Here is a 14,915-nt window from a genome sequence, read left to right as displayed (position 1 = left end):
GGGAGTGAGAAGGATACACGTTCACGTGGAAGCGATGACATCAGCTGGCTTTGAAACTTGTGTTTGTATATTGTGCATCTTACGCAGCCTCTTATACATTTTCGGACAAGGTTTTTAAGACGGGGAATGTAGAAGCCTTGACGAATGGCACGTATCATTACATTATATTCAGCATGAAGTAGCATTTCATGACTATGTTTAATGAAAAGTGCTGCAAGTTTAGATTTACCTGGTATTATGACAGGATGTCTTTCATCATAGCTTAATCCTGAGTTTTCCAGGCGACCACCAACTCGAAGTAATCCGTCTTTGTCAAGAAAAGGATTTAAGGTTAAAATGTGACTTTTAGTACTTATTGTTTGTTTATCGGTTAAACACTGATATTCCTTGGAATAATAAATTTTCTGTGAGTAGATAATAAGACGATTTCTCGCATTAATAAGTTCTTCGTTAGAGAAATTGTTAGATTCAGGGTGAGATTTATTTCGACATGATTTAGCGAACCGAAAAACGTAAGCAATTGCAATGATAGCTTTGTGAAACGAACTGATATGCGTGAGTAAATCCTCTTCTATTTCAAGGTGAAGTACCGATATTCTTTTGGTTTCTAAATCCGTAGGATCGAATTTTCTAGGTTTTGGCCAAGAAGTGATAGAAAGCTTGAGCCAGGGTGGTCCATTCCACCATAGCGAATTATTAACGAGTTCTTGAGAAGTACAACCTCTGGTACCTAAGTCGGCAGGGTTGTCCTCGGTACGAATATGTCTCCATTGATCACTGCTGGTAATATTAAGAATTTTAGTTACGCGATTTGCGACGAAACATTTTAATGTTGCTGGCGATTTTTGTAACCAACCCATTACAATTGATGAATCAGTCCACAGAAATAATTCATAAGGATGAGAAAATCGTGTAGTTTGTTGTCGAATTAGTCTCGAAAGTAGTTCAGCTCCACATAATTCGAGCTTTGGGATAGTTTTCCTTTTCAGTGGTGCTACTCGTGTCTTCGAGACTAGCAGGTGGCTAGAAATTTTACCATGAGTGTCGACAACTCGAATATAAATATTTCCACAATAGGCCTTCTCCGAGGCGTCACAGAAGCCGTGGATTTGGACATGGTGACCTGGAGAAAAGTTTATCCATCGCGGAATTTTGATATCTTCAATGTGAGCAATGTTGTTGATAAAAGATTTCCATTTGGTTAATAGATGTGGTGGTATTCCTTCGTCCCATGACAACTTTTCTTCCCATAATTGTTGCATAAGTAACTTTGCTGAGATTACTATTGGACCTAACCATCCAAGGGTGTCAAATAGTCGAGCTATTACCGAGAGTATTTGACGTTTAGTTGCACCTGACAAGTCTGCATTTATCGGTTGAACAACGTAATAAAATATATCATGTATGGCGTTCCACCGTATACCTAGGGTTTTAATACTGCTTGAGTCATCAAGCTTCAAAAAATCTTCGTCCAGAAGATCCTCCCGCGCCAAATTTTCAAGTAAAAACGAGTGGTTCGCAGTCATTTTCTTAAGGGGGAAGGAAGCTGATGACAATACTTTTAATAACTGTTGTTGTTTATCTTTAGCTTCTGCCAATGTGTGTCCTCCTGACATCACATCATCCACATAAACTTCATTCTTCAAAATACTTGAGGCAATTGGATCTGAATTTTCACAATCATCACTTAGCTGCTGTAACGTTCGCAGAGCTAAAAAAGGCGCGCAATTGATGCCAAAAGTGACGGTTTTGAGTTGAAATTGCTTTATGATTTCTTTAGGACGAAACAAAATTTGCTGGTATTTTCTATCTTCAGGATGAAGTACAATCTGTCTGTACATTTTCTCTATATCTCCTGTGAAAACATATTTGTAGTATCGCCACCCAAGTATTATTTGCATCAAATCTGCTTGTAATATCGGTCCAGGATGGAGAACGTCATTCAGCGAAAAACCACTGCTCGTTTTCTTTGATCCGTTAAATACCACTCTTACCTTGGTGGTTTTGCTATCTGGTCTGACTACGGCATGGTGAGGTAGAAAAAATGAAAATTGTTTTTCGTCTGGTGTTTCATAATTCTTACTGATTTCCATGTGATCCAGATTCAAATATTCATGGAGAACCTCATGATATTGAGTTTTCAGTTCTTTATTCTTTTCGAGGGTTTTCTCCATTCTGCAGTATTGTGCGAGAGCAATATTTTTGGAGCGTCCAAGAAAAATTTCATTTGGATAATCACTCTTAAAAGGTAGTCGTACTACGTAGCGACCATTTGGTTGACGAGATGTTGTCTCTTTGAAGAATTCTTCGCAGTATTTATCGGTTTCAGATAGTTGAGGGACCGTTGAAACTTCTTCTAGTTCCCAGAATTTCTTCATTTGTTCACTGAGTGCAATGTCTTCTTCGACTGTTATTGATGTTGAAAATGTACATACTTCGGCTACAGGCAGGGGGCCAGACAAATACCAACCGAATTGTGACTCTCGCGCTTCCAAACCGTAGATAATATTCGCTCGAACTCCATTTAAATTTATAATTGGCAAAAAATCACTTCCGATAATCATGTCTATTGATGATGGTTTGAAGAAATGCGGATCTGCAAGGTTAAGATTTTCCAAATTAGGGAGATTTTCTAGTTTAGCAGGTTTCGACGGCAAAAAGTGGGCAAGTTTTGAAACAACGATAGCTTTTACTTTCATACAGCTTCGATCTTTGGGGACGTGTTGGTTCCAGGGTGGAATCATCTTTAGCATTGAGGTTAATGCCACCGACGGCTCCTTCTAAATATTCATACTCAGAGTCAGTGGAATTGGCTTCTTCCTCGACTTCCTTCACGTCCATCATGGTGATGCTCTCTGAACGTGAATCATATATTCTCTGATGAATCATGGTGTTATGAGCTGCCCCGCAAACATCACAACGCTTCTTGGATGGGCAATCTTTCCGAAGATGACGATCGCACAAGCAATTTAAGCAATAGTTGAGCCGAACCACAGTTTCTCGGCGTTCTTCGTTCAACATCCATCTGAAGGTTTTGCAGTATTTAATGGGATGATTATGATTGCAAAGCGGACATTTACCCATGATGTGCCTGTATGAGAAAGAAAAGAGAAGAAAAGAGAGACAAGTACAATGAGATATTAGCATTCTAAAAAACGAGATGTTTGCGTGTTTAAATTGCAGTTTGTTGTTTTAGAATTCGGAGGGTTATTATACGTTGGTTGAGTTGGTAATAGGCAAAGTTTGACTATTGGTCGAGTGATTAATCCATTTTGGGTTTGAAGTTCAGCAACTCTCACGATATTATCTTTTCCGTAGACTACTTTGTTGACACGACCAAGCCTCCATTCCGTAGGCGGTAAATTGTCGTCTTTGATGATAACTATATCATTCTCTTTTAAGTTGTTTCGATTGGTTTTCCATTTAAAGCGGCGTTGAAGCTCGGTAATATATTCGGATTTCCATCGTTGACTGAATATGTGCTGAATGCACTTAAGGCGTTTCCATCGGGATAAATATGAAATATTTGAGTTAATTGGTTCTGGGTTTGACTCAGGTGGAGCTATGAGTGGAGCTCCTCTTAAAAGATGACCTGGAGTTAGTGGCAGCAATTCTGAAGGGTTTTCTGAAATTGGGGAAAGCGGCCTGGAATTTAAAATTGCTTCTATTCTTATCAGCAGGGTGTTGAATTCTTCGAAGGTAAACGTGAAGTTATGAGTTATTTTCTTCAAGTGAATCTTCATACTCTTCACTGCTGCCTCCCAAAGGCCTCCCATGTGAGGTGCATAAGGGGGAATGAAAGACCACGAGAATCCGTGTATACCATATTTTGCTTGAAGACTCTTTTCAGCAGTTTTGAGAAAGTTATGATGTTCTTGAAGAAGTTTGTAGCTTGCTCCTACGAAATTTCTACCGTTGTCTGAAAACATTGTCTTCGGCAGTCCTCTACGTCCCACGAAGCGTCCAAAACATGCCAGGAAAGCATCAGTTGACATATCAGAACAGACTTCAAGGTGCACAGCCTTGGTAGAAAAACACACGAAGACTGCTGCGTATCCTTTTACAATTTTGGCTTTTCTTAAGGTTGACGATTTCAGGTTGAAAGGTCCAGCGAAGTCGACTCCGGTATACGTAAATGGGAGTGAGAAGGATACACGTTCACGTGGAAGCGATGACATCAGCTGGCTTTGAAACTTGTGTTTGTATATTGTGCATCTTACGCAGCCTCTTATACATTTTCGGACAAGGTTTTTAAGACGGGGAATGTAGAAGCCTTGACGAATGGCACGTATCATTACATTATATTCAGCATGAAGTAGCATTTCATGACTATGTTTAATGAAAAGTGCTGCAAGTTTAGATTTACCTGGCATTATGACAGGATGTCTTTCATCATAGCTTAATCCTGAGTTTTCCAGGCGACCACCAACTCGAAGTAATCCGTCTTTGTCAAGAAAAGGATTTAAGGTTAAAATGTGACTTTTAGTACTTATTGTTTGTTTATCGGTTAAACACTGATATTCCTTGGAATAATAAATTTTCTGTGAGTAGATAATAAGACGATTTCTCGCATTAATAAGTTCTTCGTTAGAGAAATTGTTAGATTCAGGGTGAGATTTATTTCGACATGATTTAGCGAACCGAAAAACGTAAGCAATTGCAATGATAGCTTTGTGAAACGAACTGATATGCGTGAGTAAATCCTCTTCTATTTCAAGGTGAAGTACCGATATTCTTTTGGTTTCTAAATCCGTAGGATCGAATTTTCTAGGTTTTGGCCAAGAAGTGATAGAAAGCTTGAGCCAGGGTGGTCCATTCCACCATAGCGAATTATTAACGAGTTCTTGAGAAGTACAACCTCTGGTACCTAAGTCGGCAGGGTTGTCCTCGGTACGAATATGTCTCCATTGATCACTGCTGGTAATATTAAGAATTTTAGTTACGCGATTTGCGACGAAACATTTTAATGTTGCTGGCGATTTTTGTAACCAACCCATTACAATTGATGAATCAGTCCACAGAAATAATTCATAAGGATGAGAAAATCGTGTAGTTTGTTGTCGAATTAGTCTCGAAAGTAGTTCAGCTCCACATAATTCGAGCTTTGGGATAGTTTTCCTTTTCAGTGGTGCTACTCGTGTCTTCGAGACTAGCAGGTGGCTAGAAATTTTACCATGAGTGTCGACAACTCGAATATAAATATTTCCACAACAGGCCTTCTCCGAGGCGTCACAGAAGCCGTGGATTTGGACATGGTGACCTGGAGAAAAGTTTATCCATCGCGGAATTTTGATATCTTCAATGTGAGCAATGTTGTTGATAAAAGATTTCCATTTGGTTAATAGATGTGGTGGTATTCCTTCGTCCCATGACAACTTTTCTTCCCATAATTGTTGCATAAGTAACTTTGCTGAGATTACTATTGGACCTAACCATCCAAGGGGGTCAAATAGTCGAGCTATTACCGAGAGTATTTGACGTTTAGTTGCACCTGACAAGTCTGCATTTATCGGTTGAACAACGTAATAAAATATATCATGTATGGCGTTCCACCGTATACCTAGGGTTTTAATACTGCTTGAGTCATCAAGCTTCAAAAAATCTTCGTCCAGAAGATCCTCCCGCGCCAAATTTTCAAGTAAAAACGAGTGGTTCGCAGTCATTTTCTTAAGGGGGAAGGAAGCTGATGACAATACTTTTAATAACTGTTGTTGTTTATCTTTAGCTTCTGCCAATGTGTGTCCTCCTGACATCACATCATCCACATAAACTTCATTCTTCAAAATACTTGAGGCAATTGGATCTGAATTTTCACAATCATCACTTAGCTGCTGTAACGTTCGCAGAGCTAAAAAAGGCGCGCAATTGATGCCAAAAGTGACGGTTTTGAGTTGAAATTGCTTTATGATTTCTTTAGGACGAAACAAAATTTGCTGGTATTTTCTATCTTCAGGATGAAGTACAATCTGTCTGTACATTTTCTCTATATCTCCTGTGAAAACATATTTGTAGTATCGCCACCCAAGTATTATTTGCATCAAATCTGCTTGTAATATCGGTCCAGGATGGAGAACGTCATTCAGCGAAAAACCACTGCTCGTTTTCTTTGATCCGTTAAATACCACTCTTACCTTGGTGGTTTTGCTATCTGGTCTGACTACGGCATGGTGAGGTAGAAAAAATGAAAATTGTTTTTCGTCTGGTGTTTCATAATTCTTACTGATTTCCATGTGATCCAGATTCAAATATTCATGGAGAACCTCATGATATTGAGTTTTCAGTTCTTTATTCTTTTCGATGGTTTTCTCCATTCTGCAGTATTGTGCGAGAGCAATATTTTTGGAGCGTCCAAGAAAAATTTCATTTGGATAATCACTCTTAAAAGGTAGTCGTACTACGTAGCGACCATTTGGTTGACGAGATGTTATCTCTTTGAAGAATTCTTCGCAGTATTTATCGGTTTCAGATAGTTGAGGGACCGTTGAAACTTCTTCTAGTTCCCAGAATTTCTTCATTTGTTCACTGAGTGCAATGTCTTCTTCGACTGTTATTGATGTTGAAAATGTACATACTTCGGCTACAGGCAGGGGGCCAGACAAATACCAACCGAATTGTGACTCTCGCGCTTCCAAACCGTAGATAATATTCGCTCGAACTCCATTTAAATTTATAATTGGCAAAAAATCACTTCCGATAATCATGTCTATTGATGATGGTTTGAAGAAATGCGGATCTGCAAGGTTAAGATTTTCCAAATTAGGGAGATTTTCTAGTTTAGCAGGTTTCGACGGCAAAAAGTGGGCAAGTTTTGAAACAACGATAGCTTTTACTTTCATACAGCTTCGATCTTTGGGGACGTGTTGGTTCCAGGGTGGAATCATCTTTAGCATTGAGGTTAATGCCACCGACGGCTCCTTCTAAATATTCATACTCAGAGTCAGTGGAATTGGCTTCTTCCTCGACTTCCTTCACGTCCATCATGGTGATGCTCTCTGAACGTGAATCATATATTCTCTGATGAATCATGGTGTTATGAGCTGCCCCGCAAACATCACAACGCTTCTTGGATGGGCAATCTTTCCGAAGATGACGATCGCACAAGCAATTTAAGCAATAGTTGAGCCGAACCACAGTTTCTCGGCGTTCTTCGTTCAACATCCATCTGAAGGTTTTGCAGTATTTAATGGGATGATTATGATTGCAAAGCGGACATTTACCCATGATGTGCCTGTATGAGAAAGAAAAGAGAAGAAAAGAGAGACAAGTACAATGAGATATTAGCATTCTAAAAAACGAGATGTTTGCGTGTTTAAATTGCAGTTTGTTGTTTTAGAATTCGGAGGGTTATTATACGTTGGTTGAGTTGGTAATAGGCAAAGTTTGACTATTGGTCGAGTGATTAATCCATTTTGGGTTTGAAGTTCAGCAACTCTCACGATATTATCTTTTCCGTAGACTACTTTGTTGACACGACCAAGCCTCCATTCCGTAGGCGGTAAATTGTCGTCTTTGATGATAACTATATCATTCTCTTTTAAGTTGTTTCGATTGGTTTTCCATTTAAAGCGTTGAAGCTCGGTAATATATTCGGATTTCCATCGTTGACTGAATATGTGCTGAATGCACTTAAGGCGTTTCCATCGGGATAAATATGAAATATTTGAGTTAATTGGTTCTGGGTTTGACTCAGGTGGAGCTATGAGTGGAGCTCCTCTTAAAAGATGACCTGGAGTTAGTGGCAGTAATTCTGAAGGGTTTTCTGAAATTGGGGAAAGCGGCCTGGAATTTAAAATTGCTTCTATTCTTATCAGCAGGGTGTTGAATTCTTCGAAGGTAAACGTGAAGTTATGAGTTATTTTCTTCAAGTGAATCTTCATACTCTTCACTGCTGCCTCCCAAAGGCCTCCCATGTGAGGTGCATAAGGGGGAATGAAAGACCACGAGAATCCGTGTATACCATATTTTGCTTGAAGACTCTTTTCAGCAGTTTTGAGAAAGTTATGATGTTCTTGAAGAAGTTTGTAGCTTGCTCCTACGAAATTTCTACCGTTGTCTGAAAACATTGTCTTCGGCAGTCCTCTACGTCCCACGAAGCGTCCAAAACATGCCAGGAAAGCATCAGTTGACATATCAGAACAGACTTCAAGGTGCACAGCCTTGGTAGAAAAACACACGAAGACTGCTGCGTATCCTTTTACAATTTTGGCTTTTCTTAAGGTTGACGATTTCAGGTTGAAAGGTCCAGCGAAGTCGACTCCGGTATACGTAAATGGGAGTGAGAAGGATACACGTTCACGTGGAAGCGATGACATCAGCTGGCTTTGAAACTTGTGTTTGTATATTGTGCATCTTACGCAGCCTCTTATACATTTTCGGACAAGGTTTTTAAGACGGGGAATGTAGAAGCCTTGACGAATGGCACGTATCATTACATTATATTCAGCATGAAGTAGCATTTCATGACTATGTTTAATGAAAAGTGCTGCAAGTTTAGATTTACCTGGTATTATGACAGGATGTCTTTCATCATAGCTTAATCCTGAGTTTTCCAGGCGACCACCAACTCGAAGTAATCCGTCTTTGTCAAGAAAAGGATTTAAGGTTAAAATGTGACTTTTAGTACTTATTGTTTGTTTATCGGTTAAACACTGATATTCCTTGGAATAATAAATTTTCTGTGAGTAGATAATAAGACGATTTCTCGCATTAATAAGTTCTTCGTTAGAGAAATTGTTAGATTCAGGGTGAGATTTATTTCGACATGATTTAGCGAACCGAAAAACGTAAGCAATTGCAATGATAGCTTTGTGAAACGAACTGATATGCGTGAGTAAATCCTCTTCTATTTCAAGGTGAAGTACCGATATTCTTTTGGTTTCTAAATCCGTAGGATCGAATTTTCTAGGTTTTGGCCAAGAAGTGATAGAAAGCTTGAGCCAGGGTGGTCCATTCCACCATAGCGAATTATTAACGAGTTCTTGAGAAGTACAACCTCTGGTACCTAAGTCGGCAGGGTTGTCCTCGGTACGAATATGTCTCCATTGATCACTGCTGGTAATATTAAGAATTTTAGTTACGCGATTTGCGACGAAACATTTTAATGTTGCTGGCGATTTTTGTAACCAACCCATTACAATTGATGAATCAGTCCACAGAAATAATTCATAAGGATGAGAAAATCGTGTAGTTTGTTGTCGAATTAGTCTCGAAAGTAGTTCAGCTCCACATAATTCGAGCTTTGGGATAGTTTTCCTTTTCAGTGGTGCTACTCGTGTCTTCGAGACTAGCAGGTGGCTAGAAATTTTACCATGAGTGTCGACAACTCGAATATAAATATTTCCACAACAGGCCTTCTCCGAGGCGTCACAGAAGCCGTGGATTTGGACATGGTGACCTGGAGAAAAGTTTATCCATCGCGGAATTTTGATATCTTCAATGTGAGCAATGTTGTTGATAAAAGATTTCCATTTGGTTAATAGATGTGGTGGTATTCCTTCGTCCCATGACAACTTTTCTTCCCATAATTGTTGCATAAGTAACTTTGCTGAGATTACTATTGGACCTAACCATCCAAGGGGGTCAAATAGTCGAGCTATTACCGAGAGTATTTGACGTTTAGTTGCACCTGACAAGTCTGCATTTATCGGTTGAACATCGTAATAAAATATATCATGTATGGCGTTCCACCGTATACCTAGGGTTTTAATACTGCTTGAGTCATCAAGCTTCAAAAAATCTTCGTCCAGAAGATCCTCCCGCGCCAAATTTTCAAGTAAAAACGAGTGGTTCGCAGTCATTTTCTTAAGGGGGAAGGAAGCTGATGACAATACTTTTAATAACTGTTGTTGTTTATCTTTAGCTTCTGCCAATGTGTGTCCTCCTGACATCACATCATCCACATAAACTTCATTCTTCAAAATACTTGAGGCAATTGGATCTGAATTTTCACAATCATCACTTAGCTGCTGTAACGTTCGCAGAGCTAAAAAAGGCGCGCAATTGATGCCAAAAGTGACGGTTTTGAGTTGAAATTGCTTTATGATTTCTTTAGGACGAAACAAAATTTGCTGGTATTTTCTATCTTCAGGATGAAGTACAATCTGTCTGTACATTTTCTCTATATCTCCTGTGAAAACATATTTGTAGTATCGCCACCCAAGTATTATTTGCATCAAATCTGCTTGTAATATCGGTCCAGGATGGAGAACGTCATTCAGCGAAAAACCACTGCTCGTTTTCTTTGATCCGTTAAATACCACTCTTACCTTGGTGGTTTTGCTATCTGGTCTGACTACGGCATGGTGAGGTAGAAAAAATGAAAATTGTTTTTCGTCTGGTGTTTCATAATTCTTACTGATTTCCATGTGATCCAGATTCAAATATTCATGGAGAACCTCATGATATTGAGTTTTCAGTTCTTTATTCTTTTCGAGGGTTTTCTCCATTCTGCAGTATTGTGCGAGAGCAATATTTTTGGAGCGTCCAAGAAAAATTTCGTTTGGATAATCACTCTTAAAAGGTAGTCGTACTACGTAGCGACCATTTGGTTGACGAGATGTTGTCTCTTTGAAGAATTCTTCGCAGTATTTATCGGTTTCAGATAGTTGAGGGACCGTTGAAACTTCTTCTAGTTCCCAGAATTTCTTCATTTGTTCACTGAGTGCAATGTCTTCTTCGACTGTTATTGATGTTGAAAATGTACATACTTCGGCTACAGGCAGGGGGCCAGACAAATACCAACCGAATTGTGACTCTCGCGCTTCCAAACCGTAGATAATATTCGCTCGAACTCCATTTAAATTTATAATTGGCAAAAAATCACTTCCGATAATCATGTCTATTGATGATGGTTTGAAGAAATGCGGATCTGCAAGGTTAAGATTTTCCAAATTAGGGAGATTTTCTAGTTTAGCAGGTTTCGACGGCAAAAAGTGGGCAAGTTTTGAAACAACGATAGCTTTTACTTTGAGTGCGAAGTCATTATGTTTTGATCGTAGATTGACATAGCAAAGTGAATTCGAATTGCTTACTATGGTTCCACCTAAACCAGAAATATTAAAATTCCGCTTCTCGACAGGGAGTCTTAGATTTTGTTGAATTTCTTTAGAAATAAATGTTTTTTCTGAACCAGCATCCAAAAGAACTCGAATTGTGAACAGTTGACCAGCATGTTGAATGTCTATAAGCGCTGTAGGCAAAATTGTAGTTCCTTCATGTTGTGCTAAATGCATTTGAACATTGTCCGTTGATGGTCTGAACCGAAATTCTCTTGAAACAGGTTGTTCAATAATTGGTTGTGAAGCATTAACCGCGTTATTTGATTCTTGAGACTTATATTTATATTCAATATTATCGAGATGTAGCATTGAATGATGTTTCTTGTTGCATTTAGAGCAAGCCTTGTTACTCGTACATCTGGATTTAAAATGATTCGAAGAAAGACAATTTGAACAATATTTGTTTGAGTTAACGTATTTAATTCGATCGTTATCCGAAAGAGATTTAAAATAGTAGCATTGACGTAGTGAATGATTTTGATTACACTTCTTGCATAAGTATTTTTGTTTTCCCGTTTCAACGTTAGATAAAAATGATTGCGATTTGTGTGACGTATTTTGATTATCTTTAGAATGAGGTTTTCGAAAATCAGTTAATGTTTCAATAATTTCGATGCGTTTGGAGAGAAATGCAGACATCTGAGACCAGGTTGGCAACTCCTTGTGGTTGCTAAGAGAATCTTCCCATGCTCGTAGTGTATCCTCAGGAAGTTTGGTTGAACAAAGATGTACCAGGATGGGATCCCAATTGTCCGTTTCAATTTTGTAAGACTTGAAGATCGCTAAACTGTCATTAATTCCACTCTGTATTAACCGAATTGCTTTTGGGGATCCATTTTGTGCGGTTGAGATTCCAAATAAAAACTTCATTTGCTGATGAACTAAAATTCGAGGGTTTTCATATCTGTCTACCAATGCATTCCATGCTAAATTAAAGTTCTCATCTACCAAATCGAACTTCTTGATGATTTGGTTAGCTTCCCCCCTCGTCTTGCCACGAAGGTGATACAATTTTTGGGCTGCGGACAATTCAGGATGCTTTGTAAAAACTGCCTTGAAAATATCTCGGAAGGCTGGCCACTTGGAATACCCACCTTCAAAGGGCTGAATATCGCATGGTGGCAATTTAAGCGAAGAAAATCCATGTTGAATTATTGTACTTTCACCTCTGAAAGTTTCCTCAGCTTTTGGATGAATCTTGCTTTCTTTGAGTTCCACCATTTTCGCCTTACATTTCTGATATGCTTTTCCAGCTTCTTCAAATTTCGATGATGCTACTTTACTGAATTCAGACACTGCGCTTTCCACTTCTCCTGTCATTCCTTCTTCAAAATGTTCCGTAATTTTAGACCAGCGCCTCTCGAGTTCCGCCTGCTTAACCTCAAGCACGGAAACGTTCACATCTTCATCCTTCTTTGGTCTAAACTGCTTGCAATATGATGTTAGTTGATCGTAGTCAAATAGAAATTTCCTCAGCGAAGCCATGTTGACCTAAATCACTCGCAAAAGTCAGCTATAACTTGTTATATTAACACAAAACTTTTCTTGAAAATATTCCACACAAAAATATTTGTAAATCGCCAACAGATTTAAAAATCAATTCCAAAATCTCAAATAATTTTGCGAAAATTCATTTAAATCGCCAACAATTTCCTTAAAATCCTTTTGACTCAGGTTGATTCAGCACAGAATTTTAATATTTCCACTCTGCTTATGAATTCGCTACAGATTTCCACATATCCAGGTTGAATCAACAAACAATTATTGATATTTTCCAATTTGAGTGCTACTTCGTTTAAAATTTCCACTTATCCAGGCTGAATCCACAAAAAAACTTATTTTTCTTATTCACTTTCGTTATTAATTCGTCTGAAATTTCCACTTATTCAGGTTGAATTTCATAAATTCTACAAAATTTTATTATATTTCGCTTAATTTTGTATATTTTGGGTATTTTCTGGCATTATCCGAACAAAATCCCACTTTTTCTTCAATTTCATACGATCTGGTAACACCACAAACTATTTTTGCGAACAAATTATTTATTAATTTTTGTTATTTACCAGGCTGGCTTAACACTTTGTTGTTGTAAACATCACACTGATCACTGCTTGTTGTTGTTGTAATGTGTATTCTGGAAGAATTTATGTTGGCCTTGAATTTTTGTGAACCGCTACTTTTTGTCTTCTTCTTGATTTCCACTTGCACCTTTGTTGTAATTTTCGTATAATTTGTTGTTGTAATTTTTGTGAAATTTGCTTTTGATTTTGCGTTATTCTTTGTTTAATTTCGTTGTTTTTGTTTTAACTATATTTTTTCGCGTTTACCGGCACCGTTTTTATGTATTATTTGTTGTTTTTGTTTTAGGAGAAAATATTCAAACACCATACTGCTTCATAAAATGCATATAAACCAACTCACCTTTGTGTATTTTGTTGACGTAAAGATGATTTTTCTGGCTTGATGTGATTCCAAAATATATTTATTTCTCCTTCAGGATGAAGTATTTGTTCCCTTTTTGGGTTTTATTAATTATTCCGCACAAATTTTTATGTTTTTTCCACAAAAAAATTTTCTTAGTATGCCTACTAGTACCGTTTCCAACAGGGTGTAGGGCTTTTTTTTCGTCGTCAATGTAAACAAATTTTTTAATGTTAATTTTTTGGGGGTTTCGCAACTAAAATCACTTTTAATTTACTTTATATTTATTATAATTATTGTTTTCAATAGTTTTATTTAGTTTTCACGCACTATTTTTACAATTTTTTGCAAACTAATTGTTTTCGCGCTCACTCACACTTTTGCCGATCAAATTAGAAAAATACTGCAGATTCTTCTTCTTCTCGCTCACAGTATCTAATTCATGTACTGTGGAATGATAGCCCAATAGTTTCTGTACGTTAAATATGCAATGCGGAACGGTGAGAAATGGAACAGTTGAGTGATGTGTTGCATACGATCTGTTGTACGACTTTTTTATGCGCTACTGGTTATTTACTGATTTTTTATGTAAATTAATTGCGGTTTTTATGTATTTTGATTGTATTTACTTATTATTGCGTAATCATAGGTTATTTTATATGGAATTACGCGACCGATTTTTCGTTTTTTATATAATTTTTTGCGAATTTTTGGAAAATTTTTATCAAATATTTTGTGTTGTGCAAACGAATCGTTGAACTAAAAATGCCAATACTCAATGTACATACCTGCTCAATTCCTCTACTTATCTTTTTGTTGTAGTTAATGACCAGGCTGGTTACCAATGAGTGTGTGTGTGTAAATTTAAAGATGTTTTTGTCCACAGCTTTTGGACTTCTTCTCTAGAACATTTGTTCAGTGGCTTTATTTCTCCAATAGATCTGTGTGTGCAACAGATTGATGATGTTTGTTGTTATGTCGTTCTTTATGTAAACGCATAAATGATGAACAATGCAATTTTTGTGGTTTCTAGGTTAGAAAACCAGCAATTTTTCCGGAATAATTTTTGTTTTTCTGGAACAGAATCCTATCCTAGTCCTTACTAGGATTACTCGAAGGACCATATGTTAGCTCCCCTGTGGTCGTAGACCTGGAGCTATGATTTTTATAGTGGGTTTCCTGACTGATGAAGGAAACAACAAAATGAATTCAGCTTGAATTCATGCGCTGTTGCGACTTGGTTTATTGAAGGACTAATGTTAACTTAAAACTAGGTAATAAGTAATGAGAACAAATGGTATGTTTGATAAAAAGACTCAATTAAGAATATGAGAATTGAGTATTAATAGTTCAGTTGGAGAGCAAATTAGAGTAGATGAGAAATTCATTGAAATTAAATTAGAATTTAAAGAAAAATATACAAGAAATGAACGGTAA

General features: G+C 37.6%; 2 protein-coding genes across 2 annotated transcripts; both read right to left on the bottom strand.

Moving 5' to 3' along the window:
- Positions 1-6,538: 6,538 nt before the first annotated feature.
- On the bottom strand, positions 6,539-14,709 carry LOC141404589 (uncharacterized). Its single transcript, XM_073988043.1, has 2 exons — positions 13,479-14,709; positions 6,539-7,228 (listed from the first exon to the last, which is right to left on the bottom strand). Exon 2 carries the CDS (start codon positions 7,219-7,221, stop codon positions 6,775-6,777), a length of 447 nt encoding a protein of 148 aa, XP_073844144.1. The 5' UTR covers positions 7,222-7,228; positions 13,479-14,709; the 3' UTR covers positions 6,539-6,774.
- Positions 9,959-12,542, bottom strand: LOC141404592 (uncharacterized). The gene is made up of 3 exons (XM_073988045.1): positions 12,152-12,542; positions 10,266-10,867; positions 9,959-9,982 (listed from the first exon to the last, which is right to left on the bottom strand). Exons 1-3 carry the CDS (start codon positions 12,540-12,542, stop codon positions 9,959-9,961), a joined length of 1,017 nt encoding a protein of 338 aa, XP_073844146.1.
- Positions 14,710-14,915: the final 206 nt, after the last annotated feature.

Source organism: Musca autumnalis, unplaced genomic scaffold (assembly GCF_047663935.1).
Source record: "Musca autumnalis isolate F117 unplaced genomic scaffold, ASM4766393v1 scaffold_49, whole genome shotgun sequence".
Lineage (NCBI taxonomy): Eukaryota > Metazoa > Arthropoda > Insecta > Diptera > Muscidae > Musca > Musca autumnalis.
Note: the sequence above shows the minus strand (reverse complement) of the source record. Positions and strands in the feature narration are given on the sequence as shown.

Coding starts and splice junctions, on each gene's coding strand:
- LOC141404589 (XM_073988043.1), bottom strand. CDS start 7,221: ATGGGTAAATGTCCGCTTTGCAATCATAATCATCCCATTAAATACTGC.
- LOC141404592 (XM_073988045.1), bottom strand. CDS start 12,542: ATGGCTTCGCTGAGGAAATTTCTATTTGACTACGATCAACTAACATCA. Junction 10,868..12,151: donor CGATATTCAGCCCTTTGAAG/GTGGGTATTCCA, acceptor TTAACCTTGCAG/ATCCGCATTTCTTCAAACCA. Junction 9,983..10,265: donor CAGATAGCAAAACCACCAAG/GTAAGAGTGGTA, acceptor CGCCTTTTTTAG/CTCTGCGAACGTTACAGCAG.